The sequence below is a fragment of the Trachemys scripta genome, chromosome 25 (genome assembly GCF_013100865.1).
Source record: "Trachemys scripta elegans isolate TJP31775 chromosome 25, CAS_Tse_1.0, whole genome shotgun sequence".
NCBI classification, from domain to species: Eukaryota; Metazoa; Chordata; order Testudines; family Emydidae; genus Trachemys; species Trachemys scripta.
In genome coordinates, this window is record NC_048322.1 from 2,640,397 (window position 1) to 2,664,439 (window position 24,043).

Below are 24,043 nucleotides of genomic sequence, written 5' to 3' on the forward strand. Positions count from 1 at the left end.
CTCCATGACCTGCTCAAGGAATGCCCCCCCAGGTATCAGGCCTCTAGCCAGCCCCTCTCTATGGGTAGGGACCTAGATGCCTCTCCTTTTTGACCAGGATTTGAGGATTGCAGCTTGTCTTCCACTGTGTTCACTGGATTAACATCCAGTTCCTATGCTTTGTTTTCCCTCCAAGGGCTGTGAGCAGTGTGTGTGTGATAGAGGTGGGAATTTTGGTGATACTTGTATGATGTCAATACACACCTCAGTTTCCCTCTGTGATTGGTATTGCTATGACCATAACGAGCAGGAGACGAGGTGTTTTGTCATGTATCTGTCGTGGGGTGATATGAATGGGTCACTAAGGACTGGCTGGAGCCAATCTACATTGGAATACCCGACAGAGACAAGGGAATAATTGTGACCTGTCCATGGGAGTATCTCCACTTGGCTGAGTGAAGCATACATGGACTTGTTAAGTTTTTGGGAGCAGTCAGAACTGGGCTCGCAGACGCAGGGAGCTCTACTGGAGTGAAGACAAATGAACAGTCACAGTGAAAGGAAACCAAAGCGTTTTCTACAGCAGCATGGATCAAGGGCATTGGCCAGTATGGACTATATTGTCTTCTTCACTTCTCTGTTCTAATCTAAGGACTTTCCAATGCTGTGTTTTAGTTGACTAATAAACCCTGCTATGTTTTAAAAGTCTGCCCAGTGTCACAGCAAAAACTTGCTCTGTGCATTGACTGAGGAACAGTCTCTGAACAGGAGTGTCGTTCAGCTGGACCTGCTGGCAGAGCTCGCAGGTTGAAATAAGAGCATTGAAGCCAGAGGCTCAATCTCAGGAGTTGAAGCTACATGGCCTATCCTTGTGGAAGAGTGGGACCCCTTGGGGGTCTAGTGCACTCCAGGGGCACTTCCCAAGGACTGTTTAAAAGCCAGGGCATTGCACAGATCCTATGGATCCATGACAGTGTCAGTGTGCCTTCTGGGGAAAAGATATAAAACAAGAAAAGCATCTAAATGCATATTTACCATCGCGCTCTCATCAGTCATCTTGGGAATCACTGATTGTTTCCAAAATGTATTAAAGCCTTCCTTAAAAGCTTACATCTTGGTTATCAGGTCATGTCAGTTTGTAGCCCCAAAAGACCCCCCTCAGTCAGCTCAAACTCAGCTGTTTCTCCCCAAAATGTCTGTCTTCTTCAGTGTCCTCAAAGAGGTAAAATCAGTCCCTGCCCCTTTCTTCATGGGGCAAAGTTCAAAAGAGGGAGATCTGCATAACCAGCTTTAGGATCTGGCATCATCACCCCTTAGTGACACCAGATTGCACAGGACACCCATCCCGCAGCCCTCCCTGGTATTATCTGGCCCATCTCAGCATCATAGTCTGTGAAGTATTCGTGCTTTCAAGGGCTGGCTCAAATATACAGATAACAGTCATAACTAGGGCCAGTGTTTGCTGGCAATGAAAACAGAGTAATTGACAAATATGAGCAATATGTTATCCTTTACAGGATGAAAGTGCATTGCGGGGAGGGGACAGGAGCCAGCTGTGTGGGGGAGGTGGGGCCCAGACACTGGACATTGAGAGCCTAGAGCCAGCTGTGTGCTGGGGATACTGGGCATGAACCAGCTGTGTGCAGGGGAGATGAGCAGGGGAGAAGTGCTGTGAACGCAGCCGAGAGCCGGTGAGAGGGCCGTCTGGTCCTCAGCATGATGAGGGAACCTGACGTCCCACTGCAAAGGGCCCCGCCTACCCAGGGGAATCTCCACGGTGGTTTTGCTGAGCCCAGACTTGTATGAAGAGGGAAGAAATTGGCAGCAAGTCTCAACTGCAGCAAGGCTCTGCCTTGAACCCTGGGGAGGAGTCAGGTGTTTCTGGGCAGAAATCTGTGGGGTTCTGACCCTGCATGCCCCCCCCACACCCTCTGATCAGAAATTCCAGATATGAAGGGTGATTCCAGAAATTAAGCAAAAAGAAGAACAGGAGTACTTATGGCACCTTAGAGACTAACAAAGTAGTTCCTGTTCTTCTTTTTGCGGATACAGACTAACACGGCTACTACTCTGAATCCAGAAATTAAGAGTAATTTGGGGGAAAAAATGCAGTGTTAGTGGCAATTTCTGGAAAACACTGGCCCTAGTCATAACATTAAATATGATAGTCTCAAGATGTATGCCTGTGTTCATCAGATCTGTCACTCTGCCTTCACATAGTTCACTCTGCTGGTGGGTTCTACCCCTTCCTCCATTCTGTGTCTGTCTTGTCTATTTAGATTGTAAATTTTTTAGGGCATGGGGCATCTACTATTCTCACTTTGTACTTTGCCTAGCACAACAGAGACCCACTGTTAGTTGGCCCTTAGGCATTAAGGTAATGCATATGATTTATAATAATAATAACTCTCCTGCCACTTTGAACCAAGGAAGTTGGCCTTGTGATGTTACTGCTTAAAAATGAGCTGGGGTTAAAACCATGGAATATTCTTTGTGACAAGTATCCCACAAATTCCACTGACCTCCCTTGTTTTCTTTGCCTGCAGTAGGGTTTCCAATTTCCAAACCTGATGTGATCTCGCAGCTGGAACGAGGGGAAGAACCATGGATCCCAGTCCTCCATGGCTCTGAGAAAAAAGTGCTCCTGAGAGCTGCCTGCACAGGTGAGGAATTGGTCAAACCAAGTCAAAAACTATCCGTGAACAAAGAAAACATTTGGGATGCCCTACAAAGACCTTGTGAGCTCGCCAAGATCAAGATTGTTCCCTGCAGATGTGGAATCATTACGCAGATGTCACTCTTGGCTTCCCCCCTACCCTGACTGACAACTGGCAGCAGGTCCCTCCCCAATCTCGCTTTCCCCTGAGAGTTATGGTGCAATGAGGACCCAGAACTGATCCCTTCCCCTCTCTCCTCTGGGGAAAGATTTGGGGATAATCAGCTCCTGATAGGTTTGATCTCTCCCGCACATATTTTGGTTTGTTCATCCCTTTTTCCATTCCCCTCTCTGAGATTTCCTTTCTCTCCGGTGCAGGGAATGACCTGTGTCTGGATTCTCTCTGTCTCCCATCAGGTGTTGGGATGGTGAGTGAGAACGAGGAGAAACCCCAGCAGGAAGATGCTGAGCAAGTATTATCCCATGGGATGTTATCAGGAAGATCAAAAGGGAATGATTCCAGGAGTTGTGCACTCCCAGAAAAAGCAAAAGCCTGTGATAGTCAGCACAGGCCAGCGGAAAACTTCAGTAGCCACTCAGACCTTATTACACGCGAGAGAATCAACTTTGAAGAAACACACTACACATGCCATGAGTGTGGGAAAAGCTTAAATCAGAGCTCACACCTTATCAAACATCAGAGAATCCACATGGGTGAGAAACCTTATGGATGCGCTGAGTGTGGGAAACACTTCAGTCGGAGATCAAACCTTATCAGACATAGGAGAATCCACACGGGTGAGAAACCTTATGAATGCCATGAGTGCGGGAAAAGCTTTAGTCTGCACTCACACGTTATCAGACATAGGAGAATCCACACAGGAGAGAAACCCTACACGTGCTCTGAGTGCGGGAAACGCTTCAATCAGAGCTCACACCTTGTCAGACATTGGAGAATGCACACAGGTGAGAAACCTTATGGATGCTCTGAGTTTGGGAAAAGCTTCAATCAGAGGTCAAGCCTTATTATACAACAGAAAATACACACAGGAGAGAAACCCTACATGTGCTCTGAGTGTGGGAAATGCTTCAGTTATAGCTCAGCCTTCATCTCACATCAGCGAATCCACATAGGAGAGATGCCCTACACATGCTTTGAGTGTGGGAAAAGCTTCGGTTATAGCTCACACCTTACCACACATCAGAGAATCCACATCGGTGAGAAACCTTATGGATGCTCTAAGTCTGGGAAAAACTTCAATCAGAGCTAAGGCCTTATTAAACATTAGAAAATCCACATGACAGAGAACTATAATAAATGCCTTGACTAGGGCTGGCCAAAGATTTTTTTTTTTAATGACATTTGTTAATTCCCACCTAGTGATCTTTGCACCATCTTCACTGTGGTCTCTCAACTCCCCCAGATGAGTTGCCTGCTTCTGCCTTTTGCAGCTCACCCTTCTTTGGGGTCAGTCCTTTGATCTTTTCAATCAACTCCTTTGAGTTGTAGGAGCATGTGTCCCTCCTGCCAGGAATGTTCATCAGCTCCAGGTGGGGGAGAGAGGAAAATATGCTGCCTGTAGAATTCTAAATTGAGTAAATAGGTGTATGATTCATGCATGGCTTGTGTGACAGCAGATTAGCTCTTTTGATAGGAGAGAGTATAATGTTGCCATTCAGGACCCCATGGGTGAAGGGAGAACAGAGCTGTGGGAGGGGAGGAGAAGCAGGAGGGGATAATTCTGGAGTGCCAGGACATGGGGAAGGTGTATGCAGGGTTATAACTTAGAACTAAGGGGGGGGATAGCTCAGTGCTTTGAGCATTGGCCTCCTAAACCCAGGATTGTAAGTTCAATACTTGAGTGAGCCACTTAGGGATCTGGGGCAAAATTAGTACTTGTTCCTGCTAGTGAAGGTAGGGGACTGGACTTGATGATCTTCCAGTTCTAGGAGATAGGATATCTCCTTTTTTTTAAAAATTTATTAAAAAAAAAAAACCAGCAGGGAGGAATGAGGTAGTGAGAGACAAGGAGAGAATACAAGAAGCTGCCAAGGTACCAGGGGGTGGTGAGGGCTGAGAGTAATGGGTGGAAGGGGAGAGGAGTGTGGAGGAACAGCACCCAGAAAGTGGGCTGGGTGGGTCAGTGTGGGGGAGGAGAGGTTTGGGGATCTAGAGCTGTGGGGGATCCCAGACCTTTAACTCCAAATCCCTGCCAAAGCCTTGTTGCTTTAGAGCCTACACACCAGTTAAATTTCTGTTCAGTTTCAGTTCATTATACATTTTCCCCCAAATATTATCTTAACTCTTGACCTCCCTCTCCCACTCATTACCCCCTCCTCATATAACCTCCCCATCTCTATGCACAGCGACCCTGGCCACCAATCCTGAGTCCTTGCTGCATTCCTCCCTCCCATAGCAGGGCCACTACCAGGGCACAAATGGGCACTTTGTTGATGATGTCACAGGGTGGTAATGTAGCCTGTAAAATTTTTACACCTATATGATTACGTATTCCGAAGGCCTTCACATCAGTTGGGCTTATCTCTATACGCCGATACAGTCTGTTCCCCAGTGTTCCCTTCCCTGCTCTGATGCTGCAGAGCATTTACCCCGTGCCCCCCTTCCCAGCTCTGAGGCCGCAGAGCCTTGCCTGTATCCCTTTTCCCGTTCCCCCCACTTAACAAATATTCGACATTGGTGGGGCCTCATATGCAGTACTGTGTCCAGTTTTGGGCCCCACACTACAGGAAGGATGTGGAAAAATTGGAAAGGGTCCAGTGGAGGGCAACAAAAATGATCAGGGGACTGGAACACATGACTTCTGAGGGGACTGGGATTATTTAAGTCTGCAGAAGAGAAGGATGAGGGGGGATTTGATAGCTACTTTCAACTACCTGAAGGGGGTTTCCAAAGAGGATGGATCTAGACTGTTCTCAGTGGTAGCAGATGACAGAACAAGGAGTAATGGTGTCAAGTTGCAGTGGGAGAGGTTTAGGTTGGATATTAGGAAACACTATTTCACTAGGAGGGTGGTGAAGCACTGGAATGCGTTACCTAGGGAGGTGGTGGAATCTCCTTCCCTAGAGGTTCTTAAGGTCAGGCTTGACAAAGTCCTGGCTGGGATGATTTAGTTGGATATTGGTCCTGCTTTGAGCAGGGGTTTGGACGAGATGACCTCCTGAGGTCCTTTCCAACCCTGATATTCTATTATTCTAATTTCCTTTCCCCTCTCCTGTTTGACCCTGTTTATAGAGTAATATTCTCAGCTATACCTTAACCAATCATTGTACTGAAATGTAACTAACCAATTCTAACATATTGTAACATAATTCTCTAACCAATTATATCCCACTACCCTAATTAACTTACACCTAGCAAAATTAATTATACAGCAGAGAGAAACAATTAGAGAACCACACTGATTAACAATGAAAAGTGGTGGCCATAAAGATAAAACAATACAGAAATGAGGTTTCACAACCACAACTATTGATAAGTACTTTCTTGCCAGGCAAGATGCTATCAAACTAAGTTTTCTTTAACCATCTTAAGATCTGTTTCTTTATCTGGTGGTAATGGGCGCTGTACGGACAAGACCGTCTTCCTAACAGCCCAATACCACCTTATTTCAGTGTGATTGGTTTGGGATACGAGGATGTGACCCTACGCTTCCCAGCTTATGGCTGCCCCTGCTGCTTAGCTAAAGGCCTTAGCCTAAGAACAAGGTCTCAGACTCTCCTAGTGAGACAAGGCCCAGACACAGGCAGACTGTGATTTTGATTCTTTATTTTTATACCCCTATAACTAGCTAAGTGATAAAAACACACCTAAGTTCTTAAAGTATAGGCTTTACAGGCAGGCCTGAACATCTATATTCTAACAGTGGGTTCTACCCCTTCCCCTATTCTGTATCTGTCTTGTCTATTTAGATTGTAAATTATTCAAGGCATGGGCCATCTATTATTCTTTGTACTTTGCCTAGCACAATGGGGACCCACTGAAGGGTGATATGTCTTGTCTATTTAGATTGTAAATTTTTTAGGGCATGGGGCATCTACTATTCTCTCTTTGTACTTTGCCTAGCACAACAGAGACCCACTGTTAGTTGGCCCTTGGGCAGTAAGGTAATGCATATAATTTATAATAATAATAACTCTTCTGCCACTTTGAGCCAAGGAAGATGGCCTTGGAATGTTACTTCTTTAAAATGAGCTGGGGTTAAAACCATGGAATATTCTTTGTGACAATTACCCCACAAATTCCACTGACCTCCCCTGTTTTCTTTGCCTGCAGTAGGGTTTCCAGTTTCCAAACCTGATGTGATCTCACAGATGGAACGAGCGGAAGAGCCGTGGATCCCGGACCTCCAGGGCGCTGAGAAAGAAATTCTCCCGAGAGCTGCCTGCACAGGTGAGGAATTGGTTAAGCTAACTCAAAAACTGTTTGGGAATGCAGGAAACATTTGGGATGCCCTACAAAGACCCTGTGAGCTCTCCAAGTTCAGGATTGTTCCGTGCAGATGTGGAATCATTTTGACAGAGGTCACTCATGGCTTCCCTCATATTCTGACTGACAAATGGCAGGAGGTCCCACCCCGATCTCACTTTGCCCTGAGTGTTCTGGTGAGATGCGGACCAAAACTGATGCCTTCCTCTTTCCTCTGTGGAAGGGTTTGTGGAAAATCAGCTCCTGATAGGTTTGATCTCTCGCACACACATTTTTGGTTTGTTCATCCCTTTTTCCATTCCTCTCTCTGAGATTTCCTTTCTTTCTGGCGCAGGGAGTGACCTATGTCTGGATTCTCTCTGTCTCCCATCAGGTGATGGGATGGTGAGTGAGAATGAGGAGGAGAAACCCCAGCAGGAAGATGCTGAGCAAGTAGAACCACATGGAACGTTATCAGGAAGATCCAAAGGGAATATTTCCGGGAGTTGTGCACTCCAAGCAAAAGCAAATTCTTGTGAGACTCAAGAGAGGCCAGAGGAAAACTTCAGTAGCCACTCAGACCTTATAACATGTGACACAATCAACTTGGAAGAGAGACGCTACACGTGCCATGAATGCCAGAAAAGCTTCAATCGGAGCTCTGCCCTTATCACACATCAGAGAATCCACATAGGGGAGTTGCCCTACACATGCTCTGAGTGTGGGAAAAGCTTCAATAGGAACTCAAACCTTATCAGACATCAAAGAATCCACATAGGAGAGACGCCCTACACATGCTCTGAGTGTGGGAAAATGTTCAATAGGAGCTCACACCTTATCAGACATCAGAGAATCCACACAGGAGAGAAGCCCTACACATGCTCTGTGTGTGGAAAAAGCTTCAATGAATGCTCACACCTTATCAGACACCGGAGAATCCACACAGGAGAGAAGCCCTACACATGCTCTGTGTGTGGGAAAAGTTTCAATCGGAGCTCACACCTTATCACACATCGTAGAATCCACACAGGAGAGATGCGCTACATATGCTCTGAGTGTGGGAAAAGCTTCAATCACATCTCTGCCCTGATCACACATCAGAGAATCCACACAGGAGAGACGCCCTACACATGCTCTGAGTGCAGGTAAAGCTTCAGTTGGAGCTCACACCTTATCAGACATCAGCAAATCCACACAGGAGAGATCCCCTACACATGCTCTGAATGTCGGAAAAGCTTCAATTTTAGCTCTGACCTGATTATACATTGGAGAATCCACATGGGTGAGAAAACTTATGGATGCTCGGAGTGTGGGAAAAGCTTCAAAAAGAGCTCACACCTTATTAGACATCAGGAAATCCACATGAGAGAACTGTAACACATGCCTTGATTAGGGCTGGGCAAAGATTTTTTTAAAAAAATAATCACATTTGCTAATTTTCACATAGTGATCTGTGCACCATCTTCACTGTGGTCTTTAAGGTCCACCACATGAGTTGCTTCCTTCTGCCTTTTGCAGCTCACCCTTCTTTGGGGTCAGTCCTCTGATCTTTTCTATCAGCTGCTTTCCTTTTGAGTCATAAGAGTGTGTGTCCCTCCAGCTAGGAATGTTCATCGGCTCCCAGAGGGAGAGAGAAGTTTGATCCCAATAAGGTACACTGAGGCAAAAACTACCTGTGCCTTACATCCACTAGGACTGTACATGGCGTTGGCTGCTCAAGTTAGTGATCTTGGTGTAAAAAGACAATTATCGTTGTAGAGCAGATGCAGCCCAGGTGCAGTGGTTAGCATTAGCTTTCCCCTTGACCTGACCTAAACTCCATCACTTTTCCTAGTCTAAACAAACTCTGAGCATCACAGTTATACTGTTCCCCCATTTCAAAGCAATTCTTAGTCATCAAGTTCCCCCTTAAGGAACAAATTGTTTCATTCCCAGTTGCTCTGATGTTGCTTCAGGTTGTGCTGGAAAGCAGATATTTTTACTTCCATTTTCCTCACTTAAAATATATTGAACTATAAGAAAGAGCAGGAACAAGACAGGGATAGGGGAAAATGTCATTTCACCCTCGGTAAGAACAGAAGAAGATAGGGTAAGTCAGAGGGATTCCCTATCACCATCCCAATCCCCCTGTTGTTCAATTGGTTAGGTCAATATTTTTTCTAACAGGCTGGCAAGAGTATTCCCTAGTAAATGATTTGTAACTAAGCAAAATACCCATGCATTTGGCTCCTAAAGCAGTTGTGGCCCAGGCCCTGCAGGAGGTCGCTCCTGAAGATATCTCCTTCCTAATCAGATGCATGTTGTCTATTATTTGGGAAATGCAATCCCTATCTAGGTAGGGATGGGAAAAAATGGAAGTGACATTTCTCTTCAGCTCACCCCTGGGAGATGCTGCAAATGTGTAGGAAATGAAATCCATGTTGAATATGATATAGCTGCAGAAAGATACCCCTTTTTAATAGATACCTAACATTTGTTGTCTTACAGGGATTCTAAGCAGCACCTGAATGTAGTCCCTAATTTAAATCTGTGCCACCAGATTAAAGAAATAAAAGGGCATATTTGGGGGAGTTATACCTCACTATCGCTACTGATATGTTGTGTGGTTGGTGAAGAATTCTGCATCAGAGAAGTGTAAAATTACTCTAAGACCTTGGCTACACTTGCGAGTTGCAGCGCTGTAAAGCCGCCCCCAGCGCTGTAACTCACTCCCCGTCCATACTGGCAAGGCATTTGCAGCGCTGTATCTCCTTTGTTGCAGTGTTGCATGTACTCCACCTCTCCGAGAGGAATAGCGAGTGCAGCGCTGCTGTTGCAGCGCTGCGGCGCCAGTGTGGCCACCCAATGCGCTGTGAATGGCCTCCAGAATTATTCGACAGTATCTCACAATGCCTGTTCTATACACTCTGGTCATCAGTTCAAACTCTACTGCCCTGGCCTCAGGTAACCAACCATGTGACCGACCCTTTACATTCCCCAGGAATTTTAAAATCCCCTTCCTGTTTGCTCAGCCTGGCGTGGCGTGGTTTGCTATCAGCAAATCTTTCCAGGTGACCATGCCTCCCCAAGCGAGCCCCAGCATGGAGCAATGGTGAGTTGCTGGACCTCATCAGTGTTTGGGGGGAGGAAGCTGTCCAGTCCCAGCTGCGCTCCCAGCCATAGGAATTACGATACCTTCGGGAAGGTATCAAAGGACATGATGGAAAGGGGCCATGACCGGGATGCCCTGCAGTGCAGGATTAAAGTCAAGGAGCTGCGGAGTGCCTACCGCAAAGCCCGCGACGCAAATGGCTGCTCGGGTGCTCCCCCTGCAACCTGCAGATTCTACAGGGAGCTGGATGCAATACTTGGGGTTAACCCCACCTCCACTCTGAGCACGACCATGGACACTTCAGAGCTGGTGTGGGGGGGGGGGAGGAAGAGGAGGAGGAGGAAAACGGGAGTGATGGTGGTGGGCCGGATGGCCAGGCAGCCAGGAGCTCTTCTCGAGTCAGGAGGATGGTAACTAGTCGCAGCGGCTGGTACTTGGTGGAGGACAAACAGAAGAGCAGGTTCCCGGTAAGTGTTTTTTTTTTTTTTTGTGAAGGAATTTTTTTGGTGCGGGCTCTTTGGAAGAGGAGGGTTAAGCATGCATGCCTAGATGCGGTATAGTGCATTGATGTGGTTTATCACATCACGGTAATCGGCCTCGGTAATCTCTTCGAATGTCTCATCCAGAACGCGTGCAATGCGCTTGCGCAGGTTTATAGGGAGAGCCACCGTGGTCCTTGTCCCAGCCAGGCTAATGTGTCCGCACCACTGTGCCGCGAGGGGTGGGGGGACCATTGCTGCACACAGGCAAGCTGCATATGGGCCAGGGTGGAAGCCGCATTGCAGTAGAAGACCCTCCCTTGCTTCCCAGGTCACCCTCAGCAGTGAGATATCATCCAGGACGAACTCCTGTTGAAAATGTTGGGACAGTGTTCAGTGTAGGTGCCCCCTGAAGCTGTTGGCTCTCCCTAAGGCACAGAAACCCAGAGGACAATGCAGCCCTCAAACAATCAGTCCCCATTACTCACCATTTTGAGGCTCCCGTGGGATATGTGTGCTCTGTTTCGGACAGGAAAATTATGCTATTGTGTAGACCCTGTGTGTTTTCTATTCCTTAAGTGCGGGGGGAATCATTACTCTGTCTGGTATAAACAATGCTGCCTCTGTGAAATGTTACGTTTTGCCTATACAGCTGCATCAACCTTGAGACCTCAGCCGTCCCTCTTATCACCTGCTCAGAGACTGCAAAGACTCAGGAAGAGACCGCGAAAAAGCAAAGAAGACATGCTGCAAGAAGTGATGCGGCAATCTATTAAAGAGAACGAGAAGGCACAGGACTGGAGGGAGAGAGAAAGCAGGATCCACCAGGAAAACGCAGCGCACCAGCGGCAAAGCACCGTGCACCAGCAGCAAAGCACTGATAGGCTCATCAGCATCCTGGAGCGCCAAGCAGATGCTATCCAGGAGCTGGTAGTCATGCAGAAAGAGGAGCAGTACTGAAAACGCAAACGCCACCCCCCCCTACAGCCCTTGTCCCAAAATTCTTTCCGTTGTGCCCCACTGTCACCTCCAACCCACTTTCCCCAACTTCCGTGTTCTTCACGCCACCCGCTGCCTCCAACATCAGTATCTTCACCACCCAACCCTGAAGACCATGACCCTTACCCTCTGCACTCAACCTCCATCACCATGCAGTATAGCCATCCTGAAGTGCAGCACTCACTGCACAGCACACCAGACAGGACATACACGAATCTGTGATTGCACTGTTCCCCACTCCATCCCCTTTTTTCTTTTCAATAAATATTTTTTTTTCTTTTCAATAAATGGATTCTTTGGCTTTGAAAACATTCTTTATTATTGCATAAAGTAAAAGACTCCTTAGCCCAGGAAATAAACAGGCACTGCAAGTCTGCTTGTCTGCTACGCAGACACTGATTCGTAAAGATTGGAACTACTGCACTTCACTCCCGTGCAGGGCACCAGATATCACTGCTGGTTTTCAGCCTCAAATTGCTCCCTCAAGGCATCCCTAATCCTTGCAGCCCCACTCTGGGCCCCTGTAATAGCCCTGCTCTCTGGCTGTGCAAATTCATTCTCCAGGTGTTGAACCTCGGAGGTCCATGCCTGAGTGAAGCTTTTACCCCTCCCTTCACAAATATTATGGAGGGCACAGCACGCGGATATAAGCGCGGGGATGCTGCTTTCGGCCAAGTCCAGCTTCCCATACAGAGATCGTCAGTGGGCCTTTAAACAGCCAAAGGCACACTCCACAGTCATTCGGCACCGGCTCAGCCTGTAGTTGAACCATTCCTTGCTGCTGTCAAGGCTCCCTGTGTAGGGTTTCCTGAGCCACGGCATTAATGGGTAAGTGGGATCTCCAAGGATCACAATGGGCATTTCAACTTCCGCTACCGTGATCTTCCGCTCTGGGAAAAAAGTCCCGGCCTGCATCTTCCTGAACAGCCAAGTGTTCCGAAAGATGCGTGCGTCATGCACCTTTCCAGGCCAGCCTGTGTTAATGTCAATGAAATGCCCACGGTGATCCACAAACGCCTGGAGAACCATAGAGAAATACCCCTTCTGATTAACGTACTCGGATCCTAGGTGGGGTGGTGCCAGAATAGGAATGTGCATCCCATCTATTGCCCCTCCACAGTTAGGGAACCCCATTTGTGCAAATCCATCCACTATTTCCTGCATGTTACCCAGAGTCACGGTTCTTCTGTGTAGGATGCGATTAATGGCCTTGCAAACTTACATCAACACGATTCCAATGGTCGACTTTCCCACTTCAAACTGGTTTGCGACTGACCGGTAGCTGTCTGGAGTTGCCAGCTTCCAGATTGCAACAGCCACCTGCTTCTCCACTGGCAGGGCAGCTCTCAATCTCATGTCCTTGCGCCGCAGGGTGGGGGGCAAGCGCCTCACACAGTCCCATGAAAGTGGTTTTTCTCATCCGAAAGTTCTACAGCCACTGCTCGTCATCCCAGACTTCCATGACAATGTGATCCAACCACTTGGTGCTTGTTTCCCGAACCCAAAAGCGGCCTTCCATGGTGCTAAGCATGTCCGTGAATGCCACAAGCAATTTCGTGTCGTACGCATTACGCGTCTCGATAGCATCGTCGGAATCCTCACCCTCACTCTCACTGTCACTTTGGATCTTAAGGAATAGTTCGATAGCCAAACGTGACGTGCTGGCGAGACTCGTCAGCATATGCCTCAGCAGTTCGGACTCCATTTCCCACAGACAGATTGCGCTGCACAGAAACGGTTGAAAGATGGCGCCAAAGGTGGACAGAAACAAAGGGATTTCTGGGATGCGAAGCGATGCATCATGGGGCATTGGGACAGGACCAGAATCCCCCGCACCCACGCCCCCTTCCCACAACCCACGGCGCCAGAATGGGAAAAGGTGCTCTGTGGGATAGCTGCCCATAATGCACCGCTCCCAATAGCGCTGCAATTGCCGCAAATGTGGCCACGATAGTGCGCTGGGCAGCTGTCAGTGTGGACAGACCGCAGCGCTCTCCCTATTCAGCTGCACGAAGTCAGGTTTAACTCTCAGCGCTGTACATCTGCAAGTGTAGCCAAGGCCTTAGTAAGGTCAAAGATTTGACAAGAAGTCAGGTAGAAATTGCAGGAACTAGTGGTTGATTTTCACCCCAGAGATGGAAGCTATGGTGACCAGTGGCCCAGGTAAACTATTTTTAGAACCTTGCTCCCTTAAGTGGCATTGGTCACACTCCTAAAGGATGCCATGATTAAATTGGGCACAACTGCCTTTTACAATTTGGATCCAAAGTTTCATGAAGCACAGAGAGAAACAGCTGATTCCTTCATAGCCATTCCATGCCTATGAGTCCCAATCTGGCTGCCTTGTTGGACAAGAAGCACTTCCATGCTGGGCAAATGATTGTAGCCAGTCTGGGAATGTATCAGATTCCAAGTTCAAACTGCAGGATACATGAATAATGCTAAGTCCAGAGTCTGTGGTTTGGTCTCTTAGATTTGCTATTAAGTCTAATGCATTTGTATCAGTTCTCCTCCTGCTGTTACTTTGAAGGATTAGAAAGTTTGAAAATAGAGCACAGGTGGTTTTTCTCATGATGCAGCCTTCCCACGTAGTTTGAGACCCCTTCCACCCACACTTCTGGGAGAAGACCCGGGGAGAAATGAACTCACAGAAATGGAAGCCTCCTAGGTTATTATAGAATGTGACTTCACACAAAGCTGACTGGGTGGAAATGGGAATTAAGAGAAAACTGCCCTATCAGTTTATATTTTTTAATCATTGAATAAGTTGTTACCAGCAACAATGAAATTAAACATGAAGTTAATTAGTGTCACAGAAGAGGTTGATGATGTGTTGCAATATAATTCAGGTTTTCTTCTATTTCTCTCCCTGCCGCCTCCTACTACATAGGAAATGGTGGCTAATCCTGAAATTAAAACCTCACTCCAAAGGAATTAGATTGGAGGAATATGTGAGAGAAATAGCCTGTATGAGAATAGAGACCCAGTATAGACTGTAATTATTTTTATTTAAAATGGAATTTATTTTGATAAATTTTAAATCTTCTGTTAGGAGGAAAATTACTTGACACAAGATTTGGAACCTTTTAACCAGTTAGAAGGTAACAGCCACAGAGTTCTCCAGGTCTCTTGTTTGCAAAGCAAAGATGTCACATCAGGCAGGAGATGTCAAAATCTGATGGCTGTGTGATGGTAGCTTTCCTGGTTTTGTTTGTTTTTTGGTTTGGTTTGGTTTTTTAATGTAATTTAAATTTTGCAACCAGATATTTTTATAGGTGCTGAGCCCCTTTTGCTTTTGAGCACAGCTGTTTAACCCTCAGGCCTGGCTCTGGAAACCTCCCCAAAATTGGCCTTGTGTTTCTTTCATGTTTGATATCTTTGGGGTTCACACATCCACACTACATGCGGTTCACAGCATCAGATACTTTGAGAAACCTGCTGGGTTAAGTGGGCCTTTTCCAAACTGACATTGGCCCAAAGTCTGCCTCAATTCAGCTGGATTGGGACATGTCTGTATCAAAGGAGTGGTTCACAGCTGATTTGTCCAGAGACCTCGGGGCAGGTGTCGTAAGATAGGATAAATAGGAATTCACAACAATAAAGTTAAAGGTAAGGGTGACAGACCTTCACCTTGCAGATCAACAAGCCTGTTCTGTTCATTCCCTCTGATGCCTCTGGTACTGGTCACTCTCAGGCAGCACACTGGGCTAGATGAACCATTGGTCTGACCCAGTATGACCAGTCTTGAATTCTTATGTAAGCCATCTACAGCCTTGTCTACGCTGGCAAGTTTCTGCTTAGGAAAGCAGCTTTCTGCAGTGTCACTCCCGAGGTGTATGCACTGCCAAGCCACTAACTGTGCAGAAACTGAGCAGTTGCAGCGCTGTAAAAAAAACCATGCTGACGAGAGGTGAACAGCTTTCTGTGCGAGGGCTACAGCACTGTAGTGCCAGTGTAGACACCCTTGTCAATTACAGTGCTGCGATTAGCATCCGGGAGGTGTCCCACAATCCCTGCTCTTGCCTCTCTTTGAATTCTACTGCACTGCCTTCAGGTGACCAACCATGAACCCCACACCTTAAATTCCTTGGGAATTTTGAAAATCCCCTTCCTGTTTGTTCGGTGATGCATGCAGCAGTCTCAGCACATCTTTCCAAGTGGCCATGCCCGCTCCAGACACCAGGCAATCCCTCGCTTGAAGCAATGTTGAGCTGCTGGACCTCATCAGCATTTGGGGAGAGGAGGCTGGCCAGTCCCAGCTGTGCTCCAGCCATAGAAATTATGATACGTATGGACATATTTCACGATGCATGAGAGAAAGGGGCCATGACCAGGACACACTGCAATGCAGGGTCAAAGTAAAGGAGCTGCAGAATTCCTACTCCATGGCATAGGAGGCAAACTGCCACTCTGGTGCTGCACCCACAAGCTCCCGGTTCTACAAAGAGCTGGATGCAATACTCGGTGGTGACCCCACCTCCACTGTGAAGGCCACTGTGGATACTTCGGTGGCTCACGTGCCAGTCGAGAGTGGACCGAACCAGGAGGAGGAAATCTTGTATGAGGATGTGGAGGCAGAGGGAGACCCAGAGGCAGAGGATGAGGCAGAGGTCAGAGATGCATGCAGCCAGGAGTTCTTCTCTACCCCAGAGGAGGCTAGGCAGTCACAGCTGTCGGAGCTTGGCGAAGCGCAAACAGGAGAGGCGGCAACTGGTAAGTGGCTTTGATTTTGGGAATTTCTGAAGTGACGTCTTGGGGGCAGGAGGGTTGCAGAAAGCAGGCTTGTGTCTGTATGATGTGTGTATCACTCCAGGCCTAGTCTGGACGGCAGAACAGGGTGATGATTGACTCCCTTACTTCTCGGGAATCTGCGCTAGAGATCTCCATGAAACTCTCATGGAGATACAGGGCAATCCCCTTACACAAGCCAGCCCCGTGAGGGTCACAGATGTCCAGAGAAAACAGCACAAGCTGGTTCCATGGTGTAACGGTTAGCACTCAGGACTCTGAATCCTGCAATCTGAATTCAAATATCAGTGGGACCTCCTTTTTGCTTGCAGCAAAGCCGTGGCGCTCAAAGTGCTCACCTTCCCTGGCTCCAGTTGTGAAAGAGCAAGTCTTTTGCCTCCGGCTGGGTGACTCACACCCAATGGAGCCAGGGCTTCGGTTGGGATGGCATGATGGGATGGGTGGCAGTGGGTTGGGCCTCTAGAACTTGCCACCCTGGCTACCGATGCCTGCAGTCCTGCGGTTTGACCTGATGGTTGGGATTCTCGCTGCTTCACCTGATGCCCACACGTTTGGCCCTTGTGCTTGCTGCCACACTTTTCCTCTTGCCCACAAGGACAGGAGTGCCAGGGCCAGGCTTCATAGTCAGGGATAGGCAGGAGGGATGAAGAGTCCCAGGCTGGAGCCCAACAGACCTTTCCTCCTCTGGGCACCTAGAGCAGAGGTGGCTGGTGCTGACAGCTCCAAGGGAAAGCTTAAAAGCAACAGAGTAACCAAGGGCGAGGAGAACGAGGCCTATGCATGTCCAGCTGACAGCCACAAAGACATCCGGCCAGCCTGCTCCCTGGCATGCCAAACACCCACTGAAGGCCACCCGCAGACAGCGGCTGTTGATGCTCTGTGGCCAACAACAGAATGTTGTGGGAAAGCAGGGCCAGCCCCCCTGGTGGGGCCTCTTACCATTCTCACTCAAGGTGCTCACTTTTGCAGTAGGGCAGGAGATTTTAATCCAAAAGGCTTTTCCCCAGCTGGTGAGAAGCAGCGAATCACCCAGGCTCCAAAGGCGCTATTTAGCAAGCCCCCTCAAGCAAAGGGATGGGCGCATGTTTGGAAGAGGGAAACTGCTCTACACTCTAGCCCAGGCAGCCGCTCATTTTCTTTGGTAAGTCAGGAATAGTAAAGGCTAGACTGGAAGACCTGGGGCTCATACCCCAGCCTTTGTGATGTCCTATCCCTAACTCCTTCCCAGGGCTCTAGCTGAAGCCAGAGCATTGTCCTGAGCAGCCAAGAAGAGAGCAGGACTTTCAGTACAAAGGGAAAACCGTACAAGCACAACCGTGAAGGAACTCAAACCGTCAATCGCCTGATCCGAAGTCAGGCGCCTTATCCATTAGGGCACATGGTCACATGAGAAAATCCTCTCCAAGCACTTCTTTAGAAAAGGCGGACACTAAGTTTCTCCGGTCATCTACTGAGGGGGCAGAGACACTCTGCGCACTAGAAGTCGAGTTGCCAGCGAGATGTGAGACTTAGTTCTTTGGAGCCAGGTGCAGGACTTTGGCAGGGAGGCTTAAGCATGGGGGATCAGGGTGCAGCGGACAGACTGGCTGTCTAGGTGCAGAGATTTAGTCGCACTGAGGCACAGGAGGGAGGAGGAGGAGGAATCCTACTGATGGGCAGTGGCTGTGGAGAAAAAGAGGAAGGGTTCCTGGGATACCAAGGGTAAAACTAACCAGCTCTTCAAATCCAAGATAGAGGAGATCAATCACTTCTCAGAGTCAATGTGGGGTAATCAGTAGGCAGACGGTGGGCCAAATCGCTTTTGAATGGACCCCAAAATCTTTTTATTTACTTATTATTATCATCATTATTGTTATTTTTTATTATAATTATTTTCTCTGGAGTCTGGACTTTGACTGGACCTTGACCAACAATTTTGGACCTTGCCAAAAAGGAATGGCCTACCCCTAATAATGGTGTTGTTACCTTCCTTATATCCTGGCGCCATCTTGTGGCCATTTTCTTTCCCTCCTTTCAGTGAAAAGCTTTGGAATTTTGTGGTCTCTGGTCACAGGGGACACGCTGCCTCCAGCCAGCTCCTTAGCTTGGGGAGGGGTGAGTCATTTGGCAAGCATACGTGGCACATAGGAGAGGTACTTTTGCCAGATGTGTTGGTGATATAGTGGTGAGCATACCTGTTATCCAAGCAGTTGACCTGGGTTTGATTCCCAGCCAATGCAATGATGTGATGTTTTCTTCACTGGGAATTGGTTTAATTACAGTCACGTTATATCAGCTTATCAATGGAATGAAAAAATTAATGTCCCAAATCCCAGCAAATCATTAAACACCCAGTGGAGAAAGAAAGGGGTGAGACTATACGGTGAGCTGTTGGAATCATCCTTCTAGTATAATGTTTGGTTTATTTTTTTAAAAAAATCCTTTACTTCCCTCTCCCTTTTAGACTCAGAGCCTTTTAAGGTCAAAAAGGACCAGTGTGATTATCTAGTCCGACCTGCTGCACTTTGCAGGCCAAAAGACACCACCCACCCACTCCTGTAATAGACCCCTAACCTTGGGAGGGGAGTCAGCTCTGTGCACTGCCCCTACCCCAGGCAGTGCATGGAGGCCCTCTGCTCCCCTCCCCCATTGGGTGTGCAGAGATGTGCCAGCAGCACTAAGGTGGCTCCCTGCCCACTCTACCTCCATCTCTCCATGCTGCTCCCAGAAGTGGCTGGCATCCCCTGGGGTGGGGGAGTGTCTCCATGTGCTGCCCCTGCCCCAAGTACCAACTCCGCAGCTCCCATGGGCCAGGAACTGTAGCCAATGTGAGCTCTGGGGGCTGCACCTGCAGGCAGCGGCCCACAGAGACCCCCTGACCCCACCGACCTAGGAGCTGCTGCCAGAGGGTTGTGTGTACCGGTCACCGCCACCCCTCCTGCATCCCAATCCCTTGCTCCAGCGCAGAGCCTGCACCCTGCACCCAAATTTCCTCCCATAGCTTTACTTGTCTTCCTTTCACCCAGAACCATCCTTCTTCTCCTGGGCTGCAAGTAGCCATCCCTGAGAAGCCAAGAGGCAGGCACAGGATTCTACCTCCCAGCAGCCAACTGCACCTCCCCAGGCTTTGGCAGAACAAATGGTGGTGCTCTACTAACCCCACTTACCCACACTGAGGCTCTTAGCTTCTGCCCTGCCTTCCTCAGCATGACTTTCCTCTTTTGCCCCATTCCTGCTTCACTTCCTCCTTTGGCAAGTCATGCAAAGGAGGCCAGCAGGAAGAGCTGGCCTCCATAGGCCAAATTCCCAGGGCAGAGGAGGCCAAGCCACACGGCTTCAAAGGATGACTGGCCTAGATCCTCTAGCTTTCCCCTGCTGCTACTAAGGCTTTTTCTCAGCTCATTTCACCACCCTCTATCATGCAGGGATTGGGGTTATTGCAGGGACAGGCCAGTGGCAGCAGTAGGAGCACATTGCTGGACTGCTAGGGGAGCTGGGGAAAGTAAATCTTCATGTTTCTGCCTGGTTTCAAATCAAAAGTCTTTCAGGTGTTAAGCAACCATGGTAACCACTACACTACAGAAACTCTGTTGCAGGTCTCTGCCTTTCCCTTCATAAGAACAGCCATACTGGGTCAGACCAAAGGTCCATCCAGCCCAGTATCCTGTCTGCCAACAGTGGCCAATGCCAGATGTCCCAGAGGGAGTGAACCTAACAGGTAATGACCAAGTGATCTCTCTCCTGCCATCCATCTCCACCCTCTGACACACAGAGGCTAGGGATACCATTCCTTACCCATCCTGGCTAATAGCCATTAATGGACTTAACCTCCATTAATTTATCTGCAAATAGAAAGAGGAGTACTTGTGACATCTTAGAGACTAACAAATTTATTTGAGCATAAGCTTTCATGGGCTGAAACCCACTTCATCGGATGTATGCAGTGGAAAATACAGTAGGAAGAGAGAGAGAGAGATACACAGAGAACATGAAAAAATGGGTGTTGCCATACACACTATAAGGAGAGTGATCAGTTAAGGTGAGCTATTATCAGCAGGAGAAAAAAACCTTTTGTAGTGATCATCAGGATAGCCCATTTCCAACAGTTGACAAGAAGGTGTGAATAACAGTAGGGGGGGGGAAATAAACATAGGGAAATAGTTTTACTTTGTGTAATGACCCATCCACTCCCAGTCTTTATTCATTCCTAATTTAATGGTGTCCAGTTTGCAAATTAATTCCAATTCAGCAGTCTCTCGTTGGAGTCTGTTTTTGAAGTTTTGTTGTTGTAATATTGCAACTTCTAGGTTTGTAATCGAGTGACCAGGGAGATTGAAGTGTTCTCTGACTGGTTTTTGAATGTTATAATTCTTGACATCTGATTTGTGTCCATTTATTCTTTTATGTAGAGACTGTCCGGTTTGGCCAATGTATATTGTTAACTGGCTTCCCTGCGAGGGAAGCTTTGATGGACTCCAGCCGGGAAGCATGTAATTCCTCCTCCCGGCCACCGGGGGCGCTGTGCTAGAGGAGCCACGTGGGCTGCCTCCTGGCCCTGTTGCTGCTGCTGCTCCTTGGACCTCTGGCCCTGGGGTTCCTGCTGCTACCTGGTGGGTCCCTGGCTCCTCTGCTGGGCCCGGGCTGTGTCCCACTACTCCGGCTACTCCCAGCAGTTCTTCCCGTGTGAGTACCTGTAACCCTGCCTGCAGCCAGCCCCTGTCGCACCCCCTTGCCTGCAGCCAGCCCCTGTCGCACCCCGTGCCCACAGCCAGCCCCTGCCCACAGCCAACCCCTGTCGCATCCCCTGCCCACAGCCAGCCCCTGTCGCAGCCAGCCCATGTTGCACCCCTTACTTCCAGCTAGCCCTGCCCCATGCCCCTGTCTGTAGCCAGCCCCATGTCCACTGGTGCCCTGCAGTTCCCAGGGCAGTAACGCTGCACACCTGCTTCAATGAGGGGGGGCAGGGAGCAGCTGGGACCCACACATGTGCACACCCTAGGGTGACCAGACAGCAAGTGTGAAAAATCAGGACAGGGGGTAGGGGGTAATAGGAGCCTATATAAGAAAAAGACCCCAAAATCGAGACTGTCCCTATAAAATCGGGACATCTGGTCACCCAAGCTGAAAAGTCCTAGTCTCTTTAATCTCTCCTCATATGGGACCCGTTCCAAACCCTAATCATTTAAGTTGCTCTTCTCTGAACCTTTTCTAATGTCAGTATATCTTTTTTGAGATGAGGATACCACATCTGTACGCAGTATTCAAGATGTGAGTGTACCATGGATTTCTATATGGGCAATAAGATATTCTCCATCTTATTCTCTATCCTTTTTTTAATGATTCCTAACATCCTGTTGGCTTTTTTGACTGCCGCTGCACACTGCGTGGTCGTCTTCAGAGAACTATTCATGATGGCTCCAAGATCTCTTTCCTGATTAGTTGTAGCTAAATTAGCCCCCATCATATTGTATGTGTAGTTGAGGTTATTTTTTCCAATGTACATTACTTGACATTTATCCACATTAAATTTCATTTGCCATTTTGTTGCCCAGTCGCTTAATTTTGTGCAATCTCTTTGAAGTTCTTCACAGTCTGCTTTGGTCCTAACTATCTTGAGCAGTTTAGTATCATCTGCAAACTCTGCCACCTTACTGTTTACCCCTTTCTTCAGATCATTTATGAATAAGTTGAGTAGGATTGGTCCTAGGACAGACCATTGGGGAACACCACTAGTTACCCCTCTCCATTCTGAACACACTGATGGGTGAACGTGGAGAAAGTGGTGGCAGCCCTTCGATAGGTCAGCTGGTAGAGCAAAGGACTGGAGCCGGTGCTCAGGAAATCATCCTTACGTCATCCTTCTAACTCCAGCTTGAAGGAGAGCTTCTTTTTCTTCTCCTTGCTGAGAAAGACCAAGAGAAGAAAGATACCTCATGAGGGCCAACTTGGTACACAAACCCACGCTGCTTTTTCCTGCTGGGGAGCATGAAATAAGGGACTTCTGGCAGGTAAAGGTACTGCTGCACATCCAGGAAACAGCCCACCGCCACACACAAAGGGACCAAAGAGCCTGCCAAAGCATGGGATTGAACCAGCAATCTCTAGATTTTCAGTCTAATGCTTTCCCAACTGAGCTACTTCAGCATCTGAAAGGCAATTTTGGCCTGCTGCTTCTCTGTCTGGGATGTTTTTGTCAGCCATGGTACACAAAAAGGGCATCATTGTGAGCACCCATGAAGGCAAGATGAATTTTTACCTGCCTTGCTCAGCTTGACTTGCTTCCTCATCCCATTCCTGCCTTAGATCCTTGGTTACCTGGTGGCTGAAGGAGGTCCAGTGTCTCAAGTGGTGCCAGAGCCTGGCGCAGTGCCCCTGGGCAGCGTTTGCTCTGCACATGCCGGCCGAGCACATTTGCAAATACTTTAAAGCTCCTGTCAGTAAGTTCTGGGGACAGCTGCTCACCTTCAGAGGAAACTCCCTAAAATTGGCCTGTCTCACCCAGTGGTACTTTGACCTCTGTTCAGACTGAGCCGAAGCGGGGGCCTCGCTGCTGTGGCTGCCGCTGCTGTGAGGGAGGCCACAGTTGTGGATGAAGTCATCCTGCAAGTACCTTCCACCTAGCCACGCACTGAAAATCCTGTAAGATGTAAGGTGGGAGTAGAAGAACACTAAATGGGGGGGGCTTCCTAATCTCCTCCCCCTTCCACCACCATCGGCCATCCTATATCCAGTGCTGCACCCAGTGGGGTCAGAAAAAATACAGCATATCCGAAGAGTCAATTGGGTTCTTTGTGGTTGCCCCGCCATTCCCCTAGGGTCTGACCTGACCTCCAGCACAGCCATCCCTGAAAATTGAAAAACAAAGAAGTAGATCTGTAAAAGGATTCAATGCCCACCAGGCACAACCCCTCTTCTAATATGGCAGAAAAGCCACATTTCTCCTGACTAGGTAGGGACATCCTATTGCCCCACAAGAAGTGGAAGGCCATCAGTCTCAGCAGCACTCGTGGAGCAGCGGGAAATACATGGCTGAGGAAATTCCCCACAGCCGAAAGATAGGTCTCGAGCATCACAATTTTGTATGCTAATGACAAGGTCCACTTATGCCACCGGCTGAGCCATTCCTCACAGACTAGCAACCGCTTCTCTCAGTTCGTGTTCCCCACCTCATCACCAACCGAATGCTAGAAGGCCCAGCTCATCAACCTGCCCACTTTTGTAGCCCTCCTCTTCTGCCCTGACTGATAGGGAGGAATATTAAGCCTCCCTCCCTTAGGCCAGTCCTTCAGCATTTCTGGGGAACACCAACACTGTCCAAGTGACTTTGGGCCAGTAGGTCAACCAATAGGGCTGCCTCCTAGGCCAGGCTGCAGCCCAGCTTCAGGACTCAGAGGAAATGGAGCTCGCATCCTACCTATAGGACTCCAAGCATGGCCAGCCTTCTGGATCAAACATCCCTTCTTGCACTCAAGTCACAAGAGCTAGCGGGCAAAAGACAGGCTACCATGTCATTTGAGAGCGCAAGATGAAGCTTTGGAAATCCCAGTATGGTTAGCTGGCAACCAAAGGACCCCAAGGTCCCATTGAGACAAACTTTGATTGCAGGATTCAAAGCCCTGAGTGCTGGCCCTTACACCATGGGACCAGCAAGGGAACCCTTGATCTCTGTTGACTCCCAGCAGGGA

General features: G+C 48.4%; 1 protein-coding gene across 1 annotated transcript in view; it reads left to right on the forward strand.

Moving 5' to 3' along the window:
- The window catches only part of LOC117869992 (zinc finger protein 773-like), a 33,463-nt gene extending 24,993 nt beyond the window's left edge, over positions 1–8,470 (forward strand). The window contains exons 4-7 of the mRNA XM_034757110.1: positions 2,526–2,642; positions 3,014–3,601; positions 6,930–7,046; positions 7,417–8,470. Of these exons, the coding sequence (XP_034613001.1) occupies positions 2,526–2,642; positions 3,014–3,601; positions 6,930–7,046; positions 7,417–8,210 (1,616 nt within the window). The 3' untranslated portion in view covers positions 8,211–8,470. The remainder of the gene's footprint in view (positions 1–2,525; positions 2,643–3,013; positions 3,602–6,929; positions 7,047–7,416) is intronic.
- Positions 8,471–24,043: the final 15,573 nt, after the last annotated feature.